General features: G+C 40.6%; 1 protein-coding gene across 1 annotated transcript in view; it reads right to left on the reverse strand.

The window, feature by feature from the left end:
* Nucleotides 1-24,277, reverse strand: part of LOC109088009 (tenascin-like) — a 48,539-nt gene that overhangs the window by 12,025 nt on the left and 12,237 nt on the right. Inside the window, exons 5-6 of the mRNA XM_042745385.1 lie at nt 6,104-6,257; nt 5,725-6,000 (exon numbers count right to left, since the gene is read on the reverse strand). Coding sequence (XP_042601319.1) covers nt 5,725-6,000; nt 6,104-6,257 — 430 coding nt within the window. The remainder of the gene's footprint in view (nt 1-5,724; nt 6,001-6,103; nt 6,258-24,277) is intronic.

Raw genomic sequence — 24,277 nt, forward strand, 5'->3', positions numbered from 1 at the left:
TGTAATTAAAATAGTGGCATTTATGATGGTTTTAAAGAAGAATTGTTGAGCTGGCATAATTGTTGCATTAATCAGTGGTAACTCTCATATCCAAAAAAAAAAAAAAGATACTTTTCAAAATAATAATAAAAAGTTATGTTAAATTAATTCAGCTAAATTGATCCAAAAATACACTACACATGTATTGAGTAGTGGCCGTCATAGTAAAAATGCATTCGTATAGTCCAATGTTAATATTAGTTGTGAACAGTTAGTTATTATTACCATGAATGGAGACAATGTTAAGGTGAAACTATTAAACAAACTGTTTTTCTGCTGATATTCAAGACACATTTGCATGATGGGACTGTGTGGACAGACATACTGGCAGGTACAGTTTTTGCAAAAAAAAAAACGGAACATGACATACTGTTCTTCTACAGATGCATAATTTATAATTAAAGGGGTGTGTGTTTTTGCATTCGAATAGATTTCACTAGCAATTAAAAAAATATATATATTTTTTTGTAAATTCAGGGTGATTTAGTTAGTCTAAAAACAGCTTATATTGAAGGCAGTTTGCCAAAGCAAAAGCTTGTGGAATGTTCTACTCTAAGATGTAATAGTGTGGATAAGCACCGCCTCCCCAGAAGAAGATCAACGCCTGTTTCTACATCACTGCCTGTTTAGCCCCACCCACTGATTATACAGGACTGCCTGTTTAGCCCCACTGAAATGATTCTACATCACTGCCTGTTTAGCCCCACCCACTGATTATACAGGACTGCCTGTTTAGCCCCACTGAAATGATTCTACATCACTGCCTGTTTAGCCCTGCCCAATGATTCTACATCACTGCTTGTTTAGCCCTGCCCACAGATTTTACATTGCTGCTTGTTTAGCCCCGCCCACCGATTTGTTTGTTCACAAACAAGGCACAATTCGATGCAGGATTTTCAGAAAGATTGAAACTAAAAGATGCTGTGCGACTATATTGGATCTGACAGTAATGTCGCAACACAAGTGTGTGTTTTAACCTAACATCTGTGAAGGATGTAGGCTGTTAAATATGCACAGTTATTAGCCAATTATAGCAGTGGGCCTTTACTTCTGAGTCTACAATCCTCCACGCCTATTCAAACAGATCATTCTGATGAGGGGGTCAAAAACAAGACAGAAAACATTATGTTGATAACATTATAAGTGGACCTCAGAGAACAGTACAAAATAAAAAATAGAGGCAGTTCATGAACCCTTTAATGCAGTGGTTCTCAAAGTGTGGGAGATCAGCAAATAGTTGCAGCGGCGATCAAGTATGTGAATGGTGGTTGGCCTTCTGCCATTTATAAGACATCACCGGACACTAATTCCTCTGAAACTTTTTGACTTTACTCTGTCTTGACCTCACACCATCTCAGCAAGCCTGACATTGACCTTCACCATCGAAAAGTAGTGCTTCAGCAGACAGCATCATGAACTCGCTGCTTTCGTTCAACAGCAACACAAGCACAGTGTCTACACTGGATGCAACCATTGCCACATACAGCATAGACAACCTAAAAGTTGTCTATGGAAACATGACAGAGCGACAGCTGCAAATCACTTGCTAGATTTTTTTAAAGGATTAAATGGGGTTATGACCAAAAAGTTTGTGAACCACTGACCTAATGAATTGCAAAGCATTCGACAGGATTTTAAATCAGTGTATGGAGAAAACAAATTATTAAACCACTACTTTTAACATAGATGGGGAATATTTTTATTTATTTATTTATTTATTTATTTTATGTCCATCTACTGTGTCTTCATTTTCTAGCTGGCTAGTTTCTTAATTTACTGCTCAGTATGCAGGCCACACATTGTCCACAAATTAATGCACAAGGTTAGCACTGAGAACAAAGGTGTTATACTCACACATTTATTGACATTTACACGCTGCACATTGCATGGATATTAATCAAAGCTTCAAAGAAGTTGACTTTGCTTTGATTAAAAAGCCCTTGCTAGTCAAGGGTTCACTGTATACTGAACAGCATGGAAAGCAACAGTGCTGACAAGCTAAGCAGTAAAACTGAAGATATTCAGAAATATTTCCTTAGAACAACTACTTTGACCATTTACAGAGCTGTATCGACAGATTAAGGTTTAACAATACTGACTTTTGATTTTGGGTACCTGTATGTACGATGAGGTTGTGAGTTTTGGAGCGAAACATTGGTCCCTTTCCAAAGATGGACACAGAATACCTGGTCTGTGGTGAGAGATTCGCCATTTGGTGTGAGCGGGCTGTTCCAGGGAGAACTGTGGTAAAGCTTGTAATGTTTTCTCCACTCTTGTTCATTTTTGTACTCTGTACATTAGGTACAAATTCATACACTACACTTTTTCCCTTGCTCAAACTACTTTTCTTTGCTGCTGTTGTCTTAAGGCTCTTCTCATCATCGTCGTCTTTTTCTTTTTCCTCACTCTCCTCATTCATCTCATCCTTGTCTTTGTTTTCTTGTCCAAGCTCAGTTTGAGTGATTATGAAGTGTTTGAACTTTCCTTTCGGTGCCCCCCATATTAGTACAAACCCTGTCGATGTCACATTGTTGACCTCCACATGCTCAATGGAGCCATCTGTTTTCCTCAACATATATTCCTGAGTACTGTTATCAATTTCCATGGGATGATCTGTGGAAAAATAACTGTCAGAGTTTCCTTTTCTATACTGACTGATATTTGAGACCACTTGAGTATTACCGCCATTTTTTATTTGCGAATGTCTGTTGGATGATCCATTGGTCCTGTTAAGAATTACATTCGGTCTAATCTTAATACTCGTGCCGTTTTCTTTTGCAGGGGTTAAAGCGGATTTTTTACTGGTTTGGTAGTGACTTTGTTTTTGTTTATGTTTTTTTTGTTTATGGGTTTTGAAGATAAAGGTCGTCTTTTGGGTCCCTGGTAGCGGTGCTGAGGTGACTCTAGAATTGGCCTCGTACGGTTCTGAAAAGGACTGACATTAGGACGATGAGGATTGGAACCCCTAAAAAGTGTGCTGCGATATGGCATCAGATCGGGTGCTTCAATGCCTCTGTTTTTTATTGCAGTGTCTTTTATCAGGGGGTATTTGACTGGCAGTGGAGTTGGAGTCTCAGTTTTGGACTTGTGAGCAAGTTCAGGAGTTGAATCCTGGAACTGCCTTGCGGATGGAATTGAATTTAACACTTCCTTCTCAACATGTGGTTCTTTTGCAAAACGAGAGGCGATGGGACTAGGCCAAGATGTATGCTTGTGTTTTTGTGTCTCTAAGGATGAGGAACTGGAAGTTGACTTAAAAGGTGGTCTAACTTCTATTGGTGGAGAAGCTAAACGTGGGGGTTTTGGTCTAGTTGTTTGTCTGGTGATGGATAATAAAGATGACTGGATATTGTTTTTTCTAGGTGGTCTTTCTGCTGTTGACTGATTTCTTGCTGTATGTTGATTTACTCTCTCAGGTTGTGCCAAAGATGTAGGAAGGTGAGGATTGTGGAGGTAAGGAGGAGCAGATGTGGTGGTGAGTGGCTGGTAAAGTGTTGTCTCAGGCTGTCTTGTTAAAAAGGGAGTGGCATTCACTACATTTGCATTCTTTTCCATTGTCTCTTCATCAATATTCTCCATTCCTCCTTGCTCTTTCACACTCCTTCTGGCTTCAGATGTCTCAGCTTCAGGCCCTGTAACCCCCATTGCATTGGCTGTAGATCCATCTGTCAGAAGTTTGTGTAAGAGATCATTTCCATTTAAATGGCCAACTATAACTGTCAGGTTTTTTGTCAGTGTATTGCCATCTGACATGTTTGCATTTATTTTTCTGTACCCAACCAAAACCTTTCGAACACATTTTGTCCCATTTATATAGGCTGTTAGGTTTTTTTCTGTTGTAATTGTTGGCTCTTCAGTCAATTCAGTGATGTTTGTAAAGGGCAGTGGGGTGGCAGATTGGGTGATTATGTGTTTTTGGAAGGTGGAGCTTGGACTGGCATGTCCGGGTGTCTTGACAGATTGTGTTCTAAAGTTGGTTTCAGCATTTCCCTCCTGAGATCTTGTCTCTTTCATTGTCAGTGCCAATGGTTTACCACCAGAGACAGGAGAAGCCGAATCTACATTAGGGTTTCTTGGTCTCAGAGGATACCACGTTCTTGACTTATTTGAAAAAGGCACAACAATTCCTGGTTTTTTTGTTTTATGGAATACCATGTTCTTGTTTTATCTCTGGACTATGATTTCTTCTTGTGGGTTGTGGTCTTATCCTATCTGGTCTTTTTTGCCCAGGTCTAACAAGTATGTCTGTTATGAGTTTGCTCACATTCCCTGTTCTTTCTGGATTTTCAACCTTCCCTTCTGTCACTTGGCCCCCTTTGCTCAGTTCTTGCTTTCGCAGGAAGAGTGTTGTGTTCGTGAACCTTGGTGTCTTTTCTTTGTTGTTGTCTACCTGCTCGGTCTGTGTCTCTGTGGTCATCCTGGTCACAGGCATTGAGGCATTCCCTAAAGGCATAAATGAAGTACAAAATATGGATTCAACATTAACTTCTCTCTAACAGCTTAGCTGGAGGGGGAAATCCTGTTAATAAAAAGTTGTGTTAATGCAACAGGTTAAGTCAGTTATCCAAACAATTCTGGTATTGTGATGACCACTATCCTTGTGACATTAGTAAGTTTTGGTCCCCTTTTAGTCCTATAGAAAACTGGAGAGGTTTAAATTTTCTGCAAGAAAGAAGAAAGGTAAAATATTCCTGAAGAAATAGAAAATGTGGCATTGCTGGTTAGAGTGATCATACTGTCTGTGTGAGGAGAGGTGACACAATATTTAATTCTTCACAAAAAAAATAAAAATAAATAAATAAAAAATCAATCAGAAGAGAAAATGATCCAATCATGCACATTTAAATTAGACTCTTCCCTTTTCAAACAAAACTCTGCCTCGTCACTTATAAAACTCCATCACAATAGCCTGAACATTTCAACAGTAGGGTCACTGGATTGTAAATATGACAGATTGACTGGGCTATACACAATCAGCATGAACCTCACCTAAATTTGCATCATCTGGTGGCTATAAATACATTACTTGTGAATGATGACTTTTCCTTGTACCTGATGCATCCAGATGTGTCAGTTTTGCTGTATGGTGTACGCACTTATGCTTAGCATGCAAAGGCGCCTGGATTCAAAACCTATCTAATATCAGTGTTTTCGTTAATTAGTAAAATTCCCAGTCTCTGATAAAATAAAATAAAATAAATGTCAGACAGAGTGTCTAGTGGAAATACTACCATGAAGCAGTCATACATTTGACGATGTATGTTCAGATTTTTAGATTTTTAAAAATATAACCTCATGTCTCCAGAGGAAACAGCCCTGGTCAGCACGTTGTGAAGAGCGATGTAAGCACATGAAGCTTGCACGGAGAGAAGCACAGGATGTCTCTTCTCTCGTGAGCTTCACAGCGCAATTACATCGCCAATTATCAGATGAGCTCCAAAAAATACATGATAACTGATGCGCACAAATCCATTGTATGACTAATGACTATTGTGATTGTTTGTGTTTGTTGTGTACGTCAACAGATGTTTTGACACTCCACAGCTGACTATACCTGCTCAGGTTAAAGACATTTTGATTTTAACTGTAACAAACTTAAAGCCATGTTCCACATAATTGTGTGAGCTTTAAGAGCTGTTAATAAGAATTTCTGTTCAGTTGCAATTCATCTTCATAAGAACTCACCAGGGGTTGCCTGTGTGGTTGTTGGCAGGCTCCGGATGCTATCTTTCTCTGCCACTAATGAGATGTCATACAAGCGGCCCGGCTCCAAACTGTTGATCTGGGCTGAATCTTTCTCTGGCAGCAGGTTGATCTCTGGAAGTCTGCTTGATCCATCTGTCTGATTGGGTGCAATGGTGAGGACGTACCTGTCAATCTCCCCCTGTGCTTTCTCCCATTGGACAATGACTGATGTAGTGGTTGTCTTCACAACTTGCAAGTCTTTTGGGCCAGAGATCACTGTTCAAAAATGAATCCAGGAATGAATCACTTGTTAAAAACGGACTAGAAATCTACAAAACACCGGCCACTGGTCCTTAGGATCCTGCTGGCATAGACTCACATGTGGTGAATTCTGCTGTGCTCTCTGTTCCCATAATGCCATCTTTCTCTCCAGTGATGCTGACCGTATACTCCTGTCCAGCGGCCAGTCCCATCTGAGTGTAGGTGCTCAGTCTGCCATTGATTTTGGAGCTTATTTTCTGATCTGTTTCTTTCTGTGGAGAGAATACTGTAAAAATCAGTGCATAGTCTTATCTTTGTTTGGGTGATCAGTATGAAATTGATTAACATTAATTGCAGTAATATTCATGTTTGCTTGTAACGTGAGCATGTTGTGATATAATGAGTAGAGCCCAACCAATATATAATTTTGCTGATTTTATCTGCCGTTATGAGCATGTCGCAGATAAGCGATGAGGACCACCATTATGCAGATGAAATGCTTCTAAATGGTGTGATTACTTAGTTTTACCAGCAGAGCGCATTCCATTGTTTGCAACTGGCGACCCAGGTCACTGTAGTGTAGAGATGCGCAGATGAGCTCAAACTTCACCAGAGTCCACTGCTTCAAATTATCTGCCCGCCACCCACCCGCACTTATATTTGATCATCACATTACAATGATTCTAATTCTTAGTTTTGCCAGATGATATGATGAATGAGTTTATTTTTAACAGCAGACAAGCTGATCTGCACATCACTGCACGCGTCTGCAGCGCATTAAGGCTCCACACCACCGGAACTGATCACAGCAGTCAATGCTTGTGTTTATACCAGCAACTCCGCATACCAGAACTCATGCTTATCGCATCAGTCACATCACATTTCCTAAGTCAGCATAGTTTGTCAGTACACTCAGTAACATAGCAGATTGAAAAGTTAATATCTTTTTGCTGTCCAGTAGATGGCAGTGAGGTGGTGGATTGAGTCTGTTTAATGGTGATTTAACCAATTTGATCTCGTTTGCTTGTTAGGCTGTTATGAGTGGTTGCCAGGTCATTGCTTTACAATTGTTATGGTGTTGTGAATGGTTGCTAGGGAATTGCTAGTTGGTCGTTTGGTTGCACAAGTCTTTAAAATCAGCTAAATGAACAGTGTTTTCAACACTATCCACAATGTCTCTGAACTAAATTGTACAGCCAACATTCACAAATTAAACTTCCTATGAAGTGACAAATTCTGATAAATTCTTCCACCATAATGATTTCGCATGTTATTTACACAATCCCATATCAGAAAGCCATGGCTTAAAGACAGTAATGAGTTTACTGGTGGTAATTCCCGACTTCTATTTCAGTAATACATTCATTATCAGACAGCCAATATTTTACACATAACAGAAAACTAGAGGGCCATTTATTGCATACATTGGAAAAGCCACTCTCCAGTACTTTATTAGTCCTAAATTCCCTATGCCAGTTGGGTGGTGCTCTCTGGTCTTCTTGAGTTTTGGTTTCTTATAATAAATTTAATTGAGCCCAGCTGAGAGCCAATCTTTCTACAACTTATCTAAAGAAAACATCACAACTGTGCTTTTTATTGACATCTTTCTGCATGTTTACGATATTTATCAATGAAGAGGATGATTGCATATCTCGTGTTATTGTTGTTGTCCTCCTGCCGTCTCCAGTATGTCACAGCAGCTGTTCTGTGAGGTCATGTCTCTGGCTGCCGTGTGTTTTTGACCATGTTTACGCCTTTCCTAGCAACAAGCATCCCACATCTGTCTCTCTTTCTCTCTACCGCTCCATTTCTTTGTAGCTGCTGATGGATTTCTATCTTTCACTGCATTTCCTCCAATCTCCAATAATCCTACTGAACTTTCTCTGGCCCTTGTCATATTCTTCCTCTTTAATCCTTTGATTCATCTGTTACTCTCTTGTATGCTGTTTCTGCCTACTTCCCTTCTTGTTCTCTCCATCTTTTTTACACCCATTTATTCATATTATTTTCATTGTCTCAGTGGCTCCTCTGTGTATTTTTCCATCTAAATGCAATTAATATAATTTTCAAATATCTGTACAGTGCTGAAACATCTGTTTGTTACAGCGTTTCCCTTTGCTTTCTGTCTGGTATGTTATAACACGTGAACATGAGACCAGTGACCAAAGTCCAGCAAAAAAATGCAGTTTTATTGTTGTAGGTGTGGTCTCCGGTCAAGGATGTGGAAGTTTCTCGCAGTTCTTCTGTGGGAATCAAAGCTCCAAAACAAGTAACTACACTCTTTTTGAAAAACACATTTTATAATTTAATAAAAATTGCATTATACCTGACCTTAGTGTACATTTGAACTGAAAAATGAGCATGAATTTTAGAATTTTGTGGTATTGCTGTTTATGTCACCCTTTTAAAGGGGTCATATGATGCTGCTAAAAAGAACATTGTGTTCTTGTGTATTTGGTTTAATGCAATGTGTTTATGTGGTTTAAGGTTAAAAAAACACATTATTTTCCATATAATGTACATTATAGTTTCCCTTCTATGCCCCGCCTTCTGTTCTGTTCTGTTCGATTTGTACAAAGCTCATCGGTCTGAAAAGCGAGGTGTGCTGTGATTGACCAGCTATTCAGTATGTTGTGATTGGCCAAATGCCTCAAGCGTGTGACGGAAATGTTAAGCCCCATAACATACTATGCCCTCTCTCAGGCCAGCAGCAGCATGAGACTCAGTCCAGCTGCTCTGCTTGTGCACGTACCCTATGGAAAGAAAAAGGGGCCAAAAACACGTTAATTTTAACGGGTCAACAACACGTTAAACACGTGTATTTCACGTGTAAACAACACGTATTTAACGCGTGGTTGCCGTTCATAAACTAGGCAACCACCATTTAACATGCTATAGATCAGCTTATTCAGCCTAATTATTCTGTCTTTCTTCATTTCTTTTTTTTTTGTATAGCCTATAGAAATAATATATTTAAATTGCGTTTTTATGGATGATAACTGTAAAATTATTACTGAAATATTATTAGTAATTAGTTACACTACTAGTTACTGCAAAAGTAATATTATTACAATAACTAAATTACTAGTAACTAGTTTCTGCCCAACAATATTTAATTTGGACATTCTTCTGCTGAGAAATAACTGATGAAAATGTAAATAAATAAATAAATAAATAAAAATGAGTGCTCAAGAGAAATTTTTCATATCTGTCTTATTTGACAATCAATATCTCAGGACATAAATAAGGTAAGTTAAGGTGTATCTGTTTCAAATTTTGTGGTGATAGTATAAAGTATCCAAAAGTTACACTATTTTGTAACAAAACAGGCCTTTTTGTTTAGACGCAAACTGTTTCAAACTATTTTTGTGGGGAAGTCGTGGCCTAATGGTTAGAGAGTTTGACTCCTAACCCTAAGGTTGTGGGTTTAAGTCTCGGGCCGGCAATAACATGACTGAGGTGCCCCTGAGCAAGGCACTGAACCCTCAACTACTCCCTGGGCTGCAGCATAAATGGCTGCCCACTGCTCTGTGCACTTTGGATGGGTTAAATGCAGAGCATGAATTCTGAGTATGGGTCACCATACTTGGCTGTACAGGTCCTTCTCAAAAAATTAGCATATTGTGAAAAAGTTCATTATTTTCCATAATGTAATGATAAAAATTAAACTTTCATATGTTTTAGATTCATTGCACACCAACTGAAATATTTCAGGTCTTTTATTGTTTTAATACTGATGATTTTGGCATACAGCTCATGAAAACCCAAAATTCCTATCTCAAAAAATTAGCATATTTCATCCGACCAATAAAAGAAAAGTGTTTTTTCATACAACAAAAAGTCAACCTTCAAATTATTATGTTCAGTTATGCACTCAATACTTGGTCAGGAATCCTTTTGCAGAAATGACTGCTTCAATGCGGCGTGGCATGGAGGCAATCAGCCTGTGGCACTGCTGAGGTGTTATGGAGGCCCAGGATGCTTCGATAGCGGCCTTAAGCTCATCCAGAGTGTTGGGTCTTGCGTCTCTCAACTTTCTCTTCACAATATCCCACAGATTCTCTATGGGGTTCAGGTCAGGAGAGTTGGCAGGCCAATTGAGCACAGTAATACCATGGTCAGTAAACCATTTACCAGTGGTTTTGGCACTGTGAGCAGGTGCCAGGTCGTGCTGAAAAACGAAATCTTCATCTCCATAAAGCTTTTCAGCAGATGGAAGCATGAAGTGCTCCAAAATCTCCTGATAGCTAGCTGCATTGACCCTGCCCTTGATAAAACACAGTGGACCAACACCAGCAGCTGACATGGCACCCCAGACCATCACTGACTGTGGGTACTTGACACTGGACTTCAGGCATTTTGGCATTTCCTTCTCCCCAGTCTTCCTCCAGACTCTGGCACCTTGATTTCCGAATGACATGCAAAATTTGCTTTCATCCGAAAAAAGTACTTTGGACCACTGAGCAACAGTCCAGTGCTGCTTCTCTGTAGCCCAGGTCAGGCGCTTCTGCCGCTGTTTCTGGTTCAAAAGCACACGCCTGTGCATGGTGGCTCTGGATGTTTCTACTCCAGACTCAGTCCACTGCTTCCGCAGGTCCGCCAAGGTCTGGAATCGGTCCTCTCTCCACAATCTTCCTCAGGGTCCGGTCACCTCTTCTCGTTGTGCCGCGTTTTTTTGCCACACTTTTTCCTTCCCACAGACTTCCCACTGAGGTGCCTTGATACAGCACTCTGGGAACAGCCTATTCGTTCAGAAATTTCTTTCTGTGTCTTACCCTCTCGCTTGAGGGTGTCAATGATGGCCTTCTGGACAGCAGTCAGGTCGGCAGTCTTACCCATGATTGTGGTTTTGAGTAATGAACCAGGCTGGGAGTTTTTAAAAGCCTCAGGAATCTTTTGCAGGTGTTTAGAGTTAATTAGTTGATTCAGATGATTAGGTTTATAGCTCGTTTAGAGAACCTTTTCATGATATGCTAATTTTTTGAGATAGGAATTTTGGGTTTGCATGAGCTGTATGCCAAAATCATCAGTATTAAAACAATAAAAGACCTGAAATATTTCAGTTGGTGTGCAATGAATCTAAAACATATGAAAGTTTAATTTTTCTCATTACATTATGGAAAATAATGAACTTTTTCACAATATGCTAATTTTTTGAGAAGGACCTGTATGTCATGTCACTTTTTTTTTTTTTTTTTTTTTTTTTTTTAAAGATCGATTTGGTGAACTGGTTTGAATGGTTCACTAAGAAGATCCGGTTAAATAGAAACATTCGTTCGTGATCTGGACTTCACTAGACAAGACAAAATGATGTTTTATTAACAAGGTTCGGGAGGAGCACGTCAAATACTTAGCCTAATCAACACCGGTGGAGCACAATCAAGTTAATCAACACCATAGTATAAATACAGCTGACTTACCTCTATCCATTGATGGTTTATCAGCACCTTTTGCCATTATATGTCAGACTCAGCTTCTCCCATTTAGACGACAAGGTCTATACTGGGGATTTTTCGGTTCTCCAGACAATCTGCCGGCCCCAGGCTTAACCACTTCAAATTTTTCCCTGGCATCCTCTTATCTTTTGGCTATCCTCACTCCTTAATCCCCAACATCAGGGCGGCCAATATTTCGAGCAAACCTCGCAAGGGCCCGAACTCGCCTCGCTTGACACCACCATTGCCCCGCTTATCTCACCACAGCAAAGCCTCACTCGCTTCCTGATTCGACTCAGCATCAGCATTCAGTTTGCACCTTTTGCCATTATATGTCAGACTCAGCTTCTCCCATTTAGATGAAGAGGTCTATACTGGGGATTTTACAGTTCTCTGGCCAATCTGCCGGCCCCAGGATTGCTCCTTCTCCACCAGACACCACCGCCAAGCTTCAGGCTTCATTGCGGCCGCTGCTCTGCTCAACCAGCCACACGCTCTCCACGACGCCGAGGCTTAACCTCGCCTCTACCGACGTCACTTCCAATTTTTCCCTGGCATCCTCTTATTTTTCGGCTATGCCTACAATTCCTCCAATCCGAAAGTTGACCGTATTTAAGCCTGAAGCAAATGTTGATTAATTCCGACATTCCTTCCTCGCGAAGGGTAAACAAAACGGATCTGTACCATCTAAGTTATTTGTCTCCCAGCAATCAGCCAAACTTCAATCCTAAATCCACAACATAAGGGCGGCCAATATTTCGAGCAAAGCTCGCAAGGCCCAGAACTCGCCTCACTTGACACCACCATTGCCCCGCTGATCTCACCACAGCAAAGCCTCACTCGCTTCCCGCTTCGTCTCAACCTTTTACTGCTGCTCTTCCGGCCCCAGCGTCATATGCAGCCAGGCCGAAAGCTCTTGCACTAGCAGCACAGGCCGTGTTGCAAATAACTTTTTAGGTAAAGTCGCTAAAAGGTAGGTTCACCTGTTAAACGACATTGTGACACAAAAGGATGTTGATGTAAATTTTAAGCCACATCGCAAACAGCGTAGAATACAAAGAAATTACTCAGATTTTCTTAATTTTCGCTAGCTTTATTTCCTGTATTTTAAATTACACTTCACTCAGACAAACGGATGAAAAAGATTCATTTGCGAGAAAATTATTTCTACTATGTACCTAAATGATTAACGATTATAGGCACAAACTAACTACTAAGGTTTATCATAAAGGAAACAATTATTGATCAAGTGCAACTAGCAACCTAATTCACATGTGACGTGAGAATTTCTAGGCACCTCTCTCCAAGTCTCTAGCCAACGTGCCGCATTGGCTAGCTTTTCAATACTTTTTCTTTGTGTGGTTAAGAGGAAAATGCATTTCTTTTTAACATCTAATAAACTGTTAAAGTTGCTAGGGTAGTCTAAGAAATTGCTGAATCTAAACAACAAATGGCTAAATTGGCAACACTGCAGGCTCTCTCAGTTTCCCACCACAAGCCACAGAGGGTGATATTAAGCATGAGGCCGCCTCCCCTGACAATCTCGGCGCCTGCTCCTCTCCCTCACAGCTCTCTACTTCATTTAAAATCACAATATTCTCTTTTTATAGCAATATCACAGTTCCATCAAATGCTGTTGCCTCGGGGCCACCTCCAATGGTTCACAACATCCGGGCTCAAATCCTGGCAAGTGCGGACATAGACCCCTCATCTAAGGCCTATTAATTGGGTAACAGAGTTTTCTGTGGATAATTCTGTTGATTAATTGGATAATTATAATTTATATTGATGGGAGAAAAAAGAAAAAAAAAAGATAAATAAATAGACCTAATCAAACAATAGCCTTTAAAATTACCTAAAATACATATATAATAGCAATGAGGCCATGGTGATTGGTTTAAATGAAGTAGGAAAAGCAATTAATGATACTGTTCTATTGATCAAAACTTAACATAATGCGTTGTAAACAATATAATGTGCATGCACATTATATCAAAAGCCTTCAAAGGGCACCAAAGTCCCAACAATTGTTTCTACATGTCACTGTGCAATCTAATTCTTTTTTGGCTAAACATTTAATTCAAATGTACACAATCTTTAATATTTGTACAATTCTTCATGACAGAAATGCTACAGCAATCATAAATCCTCGAACGTAGACATCAAATGTTGTCATTTTTCATTAAGTTCAGCCATTTTACTGAAATAATCTGTTCAGCTTTCCCCCATAGGCGGCATTAATTAAACAAAGGTTTATGATCAGCCCTTTCGAAGCCCCGCCTTCTCAGTTTTGCATTAGCCCATTGGAGCGGGTACTCTGAAAATTCTGGGATAATTACAGAGGACCTCTCCTGGACCGACAACACCACAGCACTGGCCAACTAAGCACAGCAGCGTCTCTACTTCCTCCGCAAACTGAGAAGAGCTAGAGCCCCCCGCCCCCAGGTCCAACATCCCCAGTTCCTTCCACTCCCCCTCCCACTAACATACGATATCATGCACCTGTCACTTTGTGCAGCATTGTCCTGCTCACTACCTCATTCAGCATAGAACTGACGTAATTCTACTACCTCTTCAGTCAGTTAATAAAAGAACTGCTCTCTTTTTTTTTGCACTACAATCTTTTTATCTGCACTGTTTGTTGACCTCACTGGTTTGCACTCTGTCTGCCATGTGCCTTGCGCTGCTTTTTTTAACTTTATTTTTATGATTTTTTTTACATGCCCTTATTTGTATAGTGTATTTTAGATTTTAGATTTTTATCTGTATCTGTCTGTATTTTTAGGCTCTACTGTTATTGTTATCTGTATGCACCATGGGTCTGAGAGTAACGCAATTTCAATTCTCTGTATGTATGTACTGTACATGTGGAAGAATTGACAATAAAGCAGACTTGACTTGACTTGAAACTCCTAATCGTTCTGTCAGCTTCACATAATTCGCCGTTTTCAAGCATAATCACCTCGATTGCTCTTGATGAATTCTCTCTCTCAACCGTAGGACAACGATCATGCAATCAATATGAAGAGAAAAAAAAAATCATGGGCCTTAGCACTTGGCTGGCAAAAGTCAACATCACCTCAGCTTTCAAAGCTATGCCCATGCATCCAGATTCATCGCACTTATTTGGGGTACACTGACACAGGAAATTCTATTTTGTTGTATGCTAAACTTTCGAATGCGAAGCCGCAACAAGATTTTCTGACATATTATCGGAAGCATCTTATTGGATTTGTTAAACAATTACACAAAGTAATACTCAGCGTATCTACCCTTTTAGACAACTCAAATTGTTCTGAGTATTGAACTCCCTGTCAGGAGCTGCAAGAGCATTCCCAGTCGAGTGAATGTTTTCTTTCAACTAACGGTGTTGCTTACCCGTCCATACAGTGAGTATTGAACTCCCGTCGAAGGCTGCAAGAGCCCTCCCAGTCAAACAATCTTGGCCTTTCCGTCCAACTACCAGCGAAGCTTACCCGTCCGTGCCATGTGTATTGAGCTCCCGTCAGATGCCGGCGAGAGCCCCCCAGCTACACAACCTTACCTTTTCCATTCTACGGTCAGCGAGGCTTACCCATCCGATGCCGTGAGTATTGAGCTCCCGTTGGATGCTGGCGAGAGCCTCCCGGCCACACAACTTTGCCTTTCTGTCTTATGGTCAGCGAGTCTTACCCGTCCGATGTCGTGAGTATTGAGCTCCCGTTGGACGTCGGCCAGAGCCTACCAGTCAGACAACCTGACTTTTTCTTCTTCAATCCAACCATACCTGTCCATCTTCATGTATCTCCGCCTAAGAAATTCTCAGGCTAAATTCTCCCACGAACCACTATTTATTTTTAGATAACTCAAAAAAAAAAAAAAAAACCTGTCACTTGCTTCTACTTCCAAAAACATCTCAGATCTGTCCTGCAATTGTCAGGCATCCCAGAAAAGAATTTCTCCAGCCATTCCTATCGCATCAGGGCAGCAACATCAGCAGCCCAAAAGAGGCCTCTCCAAGGAGCAGATCCAAACTCTAGGAAGATGGCCTTCAGAAACCTATCAAAGCTACATAAGAACTAACCAGTTTCTCCAGCCATTCCTATATATATATATATATATATATATATAGCCTTTTTTATATTAATTGGTTTGATGACCAATGAGGGTTTGGTGGTCTATATATATATAAGACCACCAAACCCTCATTGGTCATCAAACCAATTAATATAAAATAAAAAAAAGGCAAGAGCCTCCCAGCCACACAAATTTACCTTTTTCCTTTCTACGGTCAGCGAGGCTTACCTTTCCGATGCCGGCGAAAGCCTCTCGGCTATACAACCTTACCTTTTCCATTCAACGGCCAACGAGGCTTACCCGTTCGATGCTGTGTGCTCCCATCGGATGTCACCGAGAGCCTCCTGGCTAGACAACCTTACCTTTTCCATTCTACAGTCAGCGAGGCTTACCTGTTCGATGCTGTGTGCTCCCTCCTGGCTAAACAACATTACCTTTTCCTTTCTACGGTTGGCGAGACTTACCCATTCAATGCCGCGAGTATTGAGCTCCCATCAGATGATGGCGAGAGCCTCCCGGCCACACAAACTTACCTTTTCCATTCTATGGTCTGCGAGGCTTACCCATCTGATGCAGTGAGCATGGAGTTTCTGTTGGATGCTGGCGAGAGCCTCCTGGCCACACAACTTTACCTTTCCGTCTTACATCGGAAGAGGCTTACCCGTTCGATGCCGTGAGTATAGAGCTCTCGTCGGACATCGACGAGAGCCTCCTGGCCAGACAATCTTTACTTTTCCATTCTACGGTCGGTGAGGCTTACCCGTTCAATGTGTGTGCTCCCATCGAACGTCAGCGAGAGTCTCCCGGCCACACAGCTTTACCTTTTAATTCAATGGTAGGCAAGCTTAGCCGTCTGACACGAGTCTCGACCTCCCGCCGAACGCTGTCTAAGCCCTCTCAGCTATCTTCACATCTTTTCCCCCTGCTTGGCGAGGCTTACCCGTTCAATGTTCTGAGTATGATACCCCATCGGATGCCATGAGAGCCCTCCCAGTCGGGTTTTCCTTTTCTCTCTTCCCGCCTGGCGAGGCTTACCCATCTGATGCGTGTGCTCCCATCAGACGTAGGCGAGAGTTCTCCCGGTTGGGCTTCTATACTTGCCGCCCGCAAGCGAGTCTCATCCATCCGATGCCATGAGTACTGATCTCCCGTCGGATGTCACAAGAGTCCTCCTTTTCAGTCAGCCAAAAGCCTTTTTATCTGCCAAACCGAGAGGACCCACACATCTATTGTCCTGAGTCTTGATCTCCAGTCGGAGGCTTCATGGGCCCTCTCAGTCAGCCATTTGCCCTTTGCCCACTGATTAGCAGGGGCTTGTCAGCCAGTAGGGCCCGTACACCGAGACCATGACCTATTCCAGTCAAGGCAACTCGGGCCCTCCTGGTCGGGCTATACAATCATGCTGCTCCTCGCCATCGGCCGGTAGGGCTCACCCGTTCCAACGCTGTGAGCTCCCATTGAGCATCTGCTCTAGCCCTCCCGACTGGGCGCCCCAAACCATGTTGTCCAGTACCAGCAGCCGGTAGGGCCTACCCTTCCAATGCATAAGTCGCTCCCACCGGAGTACGTAGGCTCTCTGCCAAAATTAGCCCCCGCCAGTACTCAATGCTTATTTTGGGGACATTCTTAGTCTGGCGGCTGTCCTTTGCTCAGTTGCTTTTTGGGGGTACTCTAGGTTCGGGCCATTCCCAAGCTCGGAGCCCTTTCCTGGACAGCACGCCAAATACACATTATCATACTTCAGCTAATTTTATGTAAGCGTGAACTCATGAAATTATGTTTTATTAACAAGGTTCAGGAGGAGTGCGTCAGATACTTAGCATAATCAACACCGGTGGAGCACAATCAAGTTAATCAACACCATAGTATAAATACAGCTGACTTACCTCTATCCATTGACAGTTTATCAGCATCCCTCCTCCACCCCATCTCCTCAATTCGAGTTCATTGTACAATTATACTGGGGGACTCTAAGTTCAGGCCATTCCTGAGCTCGGAGACCTTCCCTGGACAGCACGGCAAATATGCATTATCATACTTCAGCTAATTATATGTAAGCGTGAACTCGTGAAACAAATAAAACTCATTACAAACGAGGCATTTGTTGCATCCAGTGGGGAAATAATTACTGATTATTATGACTTATACTGTCTTTTTAAGCATTGTGTTGCGTATCGCGCTGCTTAAACATAAAACTATGTCTGCATTTGTGATCTGAGAAACAGCAAACAAGCCTACTCTACACTGCTCAAAATACAACTTTACCACTTATTTCTAGTCATGTCCTTTTTTGGAAGGCCAAACAAAGTTTCACTTCAACGAAACACACAGCGACTCCACAACATGGCAGCTGCAGCAACAGAAAGCATAAACGTTACACCTTCTTTCTTTGCGTGAACATTTGGGCGGTGTTATGCAAATCCTCCCACATAGTGACGTAGAGATGTGGGGGCATGTTAGGACGAGCCATTTTAGGGGGGTTTGGTTGACCCTTAACTTTTATAAAGAATATCTCTTTGGATTTGAGACTTTAGTCTTTGCAACTTTACAGATCTTCTTTATGCACCAAGTGCTTGTAACACTCCAAAGAGAAAGGAAAAATTTAAATTGCATCATATGACCCCTTTAATGACAGCAGAACTGTAGCCAAAACATAGCCATGATCAGTGGCATTAATTTGGCTGTTTGATTAGTGACCTAGAAATAATTTACCTAAACTGTAACCTAAACTGACTAACCCAAACACCAATCTGCAAAAAGATTGCCATTGTTCTTGAAAATTATAAAACAGATTGTTTCGCACTTTCCCTTTTGAGGAAACAAGGCGCTGCATTATAACTTTGATGCTATTGGAGCGTCTCCAGTGTTAGCAGTGTCTGAAGCATGTGTGCAAACTCAGATGGCTGTAGGCAGTCACATGACGAGGCATGATGCATAAGCAATGCCATAAAAGAATAGCTACATTATGGAATCCCCAGCTATTGTGAAGATGTTGTTTGTAACATTGTGAGCTTATGCCAGTTCAGAGAGTGTGTATCACTGTGTTCCATTATGGCCAGAGATGCACACAAGCTCTGAGCTGTGGCTCTGTTGGCTCTCTTCATCAAGGATGAGAGGCAACTGTCTGAATCTTGTGGTTCAGGCCCTGCATCTGCTGAGGCAGCATGGCAACTTTTGGTCATGGCGGATAAGCTTGAAAAGGAACTTCCCTTTCTGTTTATTGCTCTGTGGCTGCTTCTGATCTGACTCTGATTGTTTCTATGTAGCAATGGTTGAGTTACTATATGGTCTCTTTCTAGGCAAACAGAGGGTTGGTATGAGGCAGGGCTGGTTGCATTGCACTATCCACTAGTTGCTGCTATACAGTGCTCTAGAGATATGTCTTGTGCACCCCATCTGTGAAGTTGCTTTATAAATTAAATCAGTTAGAGATGAAAGATTGAGAGTTATCTGGGCAGATTCCAGTTCCCCCTTTAATTTCATCTCCCCCTATAGTTATTAGGGTTTTAAGTTGTCTTTTAAATTGTCTTTTCCGCTTGACTTGCAGTTCGCAACAGCACAAACTTGTTTTTGAAGAGATGTTTATGTTTTCTACAAAAATGTCTTACTTTTTTCGTTTTACGTGGCGTGAGGATGTGAAAAAGCTACGCTAAATCCGATCTGACCGGTCAGACTGAAACGGATTTCCAGGAATACAATTTGAACAGGATTCCAAACTACATGCAAATGTAGCTCGAAACAGATATGCACAAATTTCATGTTTTCATGTAGTTTGTTGCCATTCAAACTAAATATCTAAATATGATCAGATTTCAGTCAGATTTGCACAAAAATTGGATTTGGGCTGACAGGCTGAACAAGGCCTAATTTGTGGAGATTCAGCACATTGTGATTTACAAAAATCGGAATGCATTATTTACAAATTGACTGGTAGGATAAACTTTAAAAAATAAAAGAAAATTTTGATTTGGGCTGACAGGTATATATATATATATATATATATATATATATATATATATATATATATATATATATATATATATATATATATAATCTATAGCCACTGGATGCCTGTATAGCTCTATGTAACAATCCCTAGTTTCTACGAAACTGTCATCACACATAAATTAATTTTATTCCAGTTGGATTTGGATACATGTTTAGATATTATCAGGGGCTACTTTTTGACTTTGTCTGTTTTTTTGTTCAATTGTTTTGTCAGTTATTGCATTATTTCAGTCAAACCTATATAACCCTTTGTTACCCCAAACTACATATAAAAGACTGATCAGTGGCATAAAAGTAATCAGAATGCAGCTACTTGTTCCTTTGTTACTCATTGATGCGTAAACTTCCTCTTTAAATAACGTGACACTCTGCCCTCTCTGTGTTTGACGCTGCTCCCACTAAGCGCTGTTGAAAACAAATTAATTGACTCAACATTTCGACACTTCCGTAACGATGCGTCAAATTTGACAAAGCGGTTTAATAAAGGATGTAATAATCTTGTGAATTAGCTAATTTAATTTTTAAATTTAATTGGCTGATAAAGTTTGTTGGGAATATTACACAACACGATGATCCTTTAACATTGCATTGGCACAAAAATGCACACATTTTGAACCGATTTCTCAACATGATTTCTCGACTGCCACATATACTGCCTAAACAAAATACTGATTTTGTGCACTTTTTATTGTACCAGTATTTTAAATTGGCCATTGAACTTGGCTGTATTGCATGGCAAAAAAAAAAAAAAAAAAAAAAAAAACTTACCTTGACAGAACCCATTGATCTAATGATGTTGTTGAGCACTCCAAATGCAAACTTTTTATGCAACAATCAGGCAGCAATTGACAGCACTCTGATCCAGTGGCATATAGGCATCGTTAGAATGACAGTACTGTAGCCCAATGATGTTGGTGGATCCAATTGGGGCAGCAATCATATTTCAGGGTGACCGTACCATTCATCACAACCCTGCTAAAATGTAGCAATAGTATCCAGCTGCAGCCCCGCAGACCCACACGTTTCAGGCCACACGATCCAGACCACCTGATCTAGGTCGGAAGTGGTGGGTGGGGATATTAAATCATAACAACATAGTGGGGATCACGGTAAGACACATGTAATGTTCTCTCATGTGGTGATCTATTAATTCATATATTAAGTAAAGTGGTTTCTTCTAGTCTCGATTACTTGCATGTCTTTCACATTTTACTACTGAAGGTTAAAATTGTTGTCATCTTTTATTGTTTTCAGTATTTTTCTTTTGACAGTTCAATTATGTTTTAGATTGGGTGATTGTAAATGGATGATTGTAAATGTTTGAAGTTATTATTTATTATACAGAGACCCATTATTTAAGTTAAGTTTTTACTCACTGAAGACAAGAAGACTTTTTTGATTAAGTGTAATGAAAACAGGGAACCAAAACCAAAACTCTTCTTGTCATGAGTGATAATAATAATGATAATAATAATAATAAGTTCAAAAGTTGATAATTATTTGCTGTTTATTATGTCTGTTCTACAATTATACGTTTAAGTTTTAAATTATAATTTTAGCTATATTCTTGTTTTTGAAACGTCTTTTTATTTGAGAAGAATATAGCACTTTTTAATGTTTATTTAAAATGTAAAAATAAAAAAAAGTATATTTGACATTAAATGTCCATTCTCTGTGTTCTTAAGCAGCAATGCACAGTCCGAATCACATCATCAAGTTTGCCGATGGCACGACAGTGGTAGGTCTCATCAGTAAGAACGACGTGTCAGCATACAGAGAGGAAGTGCAAAGGTTAACAGACTGGTGCAAAACCAACAATCTGTCTGTGATTGTGGACAAAACAAAAGAGATGGCTGTGGATTTCAGGAAGACACAGTGCGATCACTCCCTGCTGATCATCAAAAGCTCCTTGGTGGAGATTGTATAGATCACCGATTTCCTTTGTGTTCACCTGGTGGGGTTGTTTAGTTGGTCAATTTACTTTGTCTCCATTACCAAGAAAGCCCAGCAGTGTTTCTGCTTCCTGAGAAAACTGAGGAAAGCCCAACTCCCACCACCTATTCTCACAATGAGGGATCATCTCAATAGGGACTACTGAGAGGATCCTGAGCAGCTGCATCACCGCCTGGTTTGCGAATTAAAATACATGGACATTTACACAACATGCTGCATCCGCAAAGTCATTGTAGCTGAGTACACACACTCCTCACACCCACTCTTCACCCTCCTGTCATCTGGAAAAAGGTATCAAAACATTTGGGCCATCACAGTCAGACTGTGTAATAGTTTCTTTCCACAATCCATTTGACTTCTCAATACAAAGGGATTGGACTAACACACACAAGCAAATTCATTGAAACTGTTTGCTCAAATTGCAAAAATTACTTTTTGCCTTATTAATCGACGCTACACAACAAATGTCTACATATGTCTATATACGTTGTTTATATTATATGGTCAATTTATGTGCAATATCACACATTTACTGCACTGGTTGGTGTTGAAATGCCACTGTTTATTGCCCACTGTTCTGTATTGTTTCCACTAAACGCTCAAATACATGCAATTTTTTAAGGTTTTAGTGCTTTTTTTCTGCATTCTTGTATTGATTTTTTTATTTTGATTTTAATTTATGTTGTTATCTGTCTTGTGTTACCAGTATTGTTTTTAATATGTCGTTCTGCATAGCACCTTGGTCCTAGGGGAACATTTTGATTTTGTTTTACTGTGTAGTGTAGTGTATATGGTTGAACTGACTATAAAAACCTACTTGACTATTTGTTGAAAATGAAAATGAGCTAAATATTACCTCATAATAGACAGCCACCAAATGGAATTAAGTATGCAACATGATGTTACATTCGTTAATTGATCAAAATTATTATAATAATCATATTTTGATAGGATTTATTTGCAAACAATTTATTTGAGAAACAATTTATTTGCGAAACAATCTATGGTGTTACATTCATTAACTACATTGGTCAAAATGAACATGAATAAATAATCAAATTATATTATTTTTAGCATTTCAGGTATTGTTATTACAGGTTGTACATATAAATCTTTTCAAAAATCCATTCGAAAATAGCTTGTATTAAATCTAACAAAAGAACATGCATTACTCTACAAACTGTAGGTGGTGTGACTTTGAAAAGACCAGATCTGCCTTAAACCATATATAGTTCGCCTCACTTCCGGTCTGAAACAGGTGACCTGGATCATGTGTCTTGAAACATGTGAGCTGTGGCGCTGCAACTGGATATATCCATAGACTGTATAAAAACATGGACATCTGTGACGTCACCCATAGGTTTCTGAAGAGTGTTTTTGAAGCCTAAAGTGGGAGGAGCTGACCATCGCCATCTTGGGAGCGTGTCACCGCACATCACTCCCGGATAATCGAAAATGGGCAAAGAAGCGGGAGCTGGTTGCTGCAACCATGCCCACCTATCTCGACGGTGGTGACAGCAGCAGCAATCCACCTGTCACTCAAGTGACCACGCCCTTAATTATGCAGAACTTTAAGGCTTAATATAATTTAAATGGATGAGTTATGAAAACATTCAGCCCCCCTCACAGTTGGCAAAATTAGCTAAATAGACCAAAACCACTTTTTGTACCAGGCTGTAAACATATTTTTTTTTCTGCTGTAAAGTTGGGCATTTTAACATGGGGAGTCTAAAGCAGTGGTTCTCAAACCTCACCTTGAAGTACCCCCAACACTGCACATTTTGTATGTCTCCCTATATCTGACACACCCACTTCCGGTCTTGCAGTCTCCACTAATGAACTGATGAGTTGAATCAGGTGTGATAGATGAGGGAGACATACAAAATGTGCAGGGCTGGGGATACTTCACGGAGAGGTTTGAAAACCACTGGTCTATGGGACTGACTCCCTTTTGGAGCCAGCCTCTAGTGGCCAGTTGATGAATTGCAGTTTTAATCACTTCTGTGTTGGCTTCACGAGAGAGACCGGAAGGTTGCCGCTTGGATATATCTCAAATGTAGCACCAGTACATGTGCTCCTTGGCGCCCCCTCCTGCTGGTAGCGCCCAAGGGAACTGCCTAGTTTGCCTATGCCTAGAAACGGTACTGTGGCCATGAATATATTCTCTAGAATCTATTGACAATGGCTGTTAGGGAAAGAAGCCTGCTGAGGGCCTTTGAAGCTGTTGGTCATGGTGAGATGAGGTGACCTCTTCTCTAACCCATAGGAATGGTGTAGTCATGTGTCAGTCTGCTTTAATGTGTCAGCTGAGTTGGATGTGGGTGTTGTCTTCTCACCTTCTCTTGTCCCACCCAGCACTGTGGCTGAAGGTGATATTGTAGATACATACATGTTAGCAAGCTTCCGCAGGTTACAAGAAAGGGATGGGTGAGTAGTACGAGCTAGAAGTGTGCTTTGTGGAAGTGTGCATTTTGCATCCGTGCAGCATGCGTCCTGCAGGAATGGGTGAGTTGGCGGAGTTGGAAAACGGGCTTTCTCTGTCATCCCCTCCAATACTGTAAACTGGAGTTGAGAATGCTGATGTAGAAGGATCCATCTTTACACACTACCTCAGGGTTTGTGAGGAAAGGGTTATGACAGATTATGGAAATAGAAAAGCATAGTCTGTCCTATTTTTGTCACCCTCTCCAGAATATATAGCATACAGCAACCATCAACCAATAGGTAGTAGGATGCTTTAGCCCACTTTCTTAATTGCCCCTCCAGCCTTCACCTGGAGCTAGTAGCCTGACAATAATATGTTGGCTTGCTTCCCTAAAGGCAGTGTAGACATGCTGGGT

This window comes from Cyprinus carpio, chromosome B19, assembly GCF_018340385.1.
Source record: "Cyprinus carpio isolate SPL01 chromosome B19, ASM1834038v1, whole genome shotgun sequence".
Classification (NCBI taxonomy): Eukaryota; Metazoa; Chordata; class Actinopteri; order Cypriniformes; family Cyprinidae; genus Cyprinus; species Cyprinus carpio.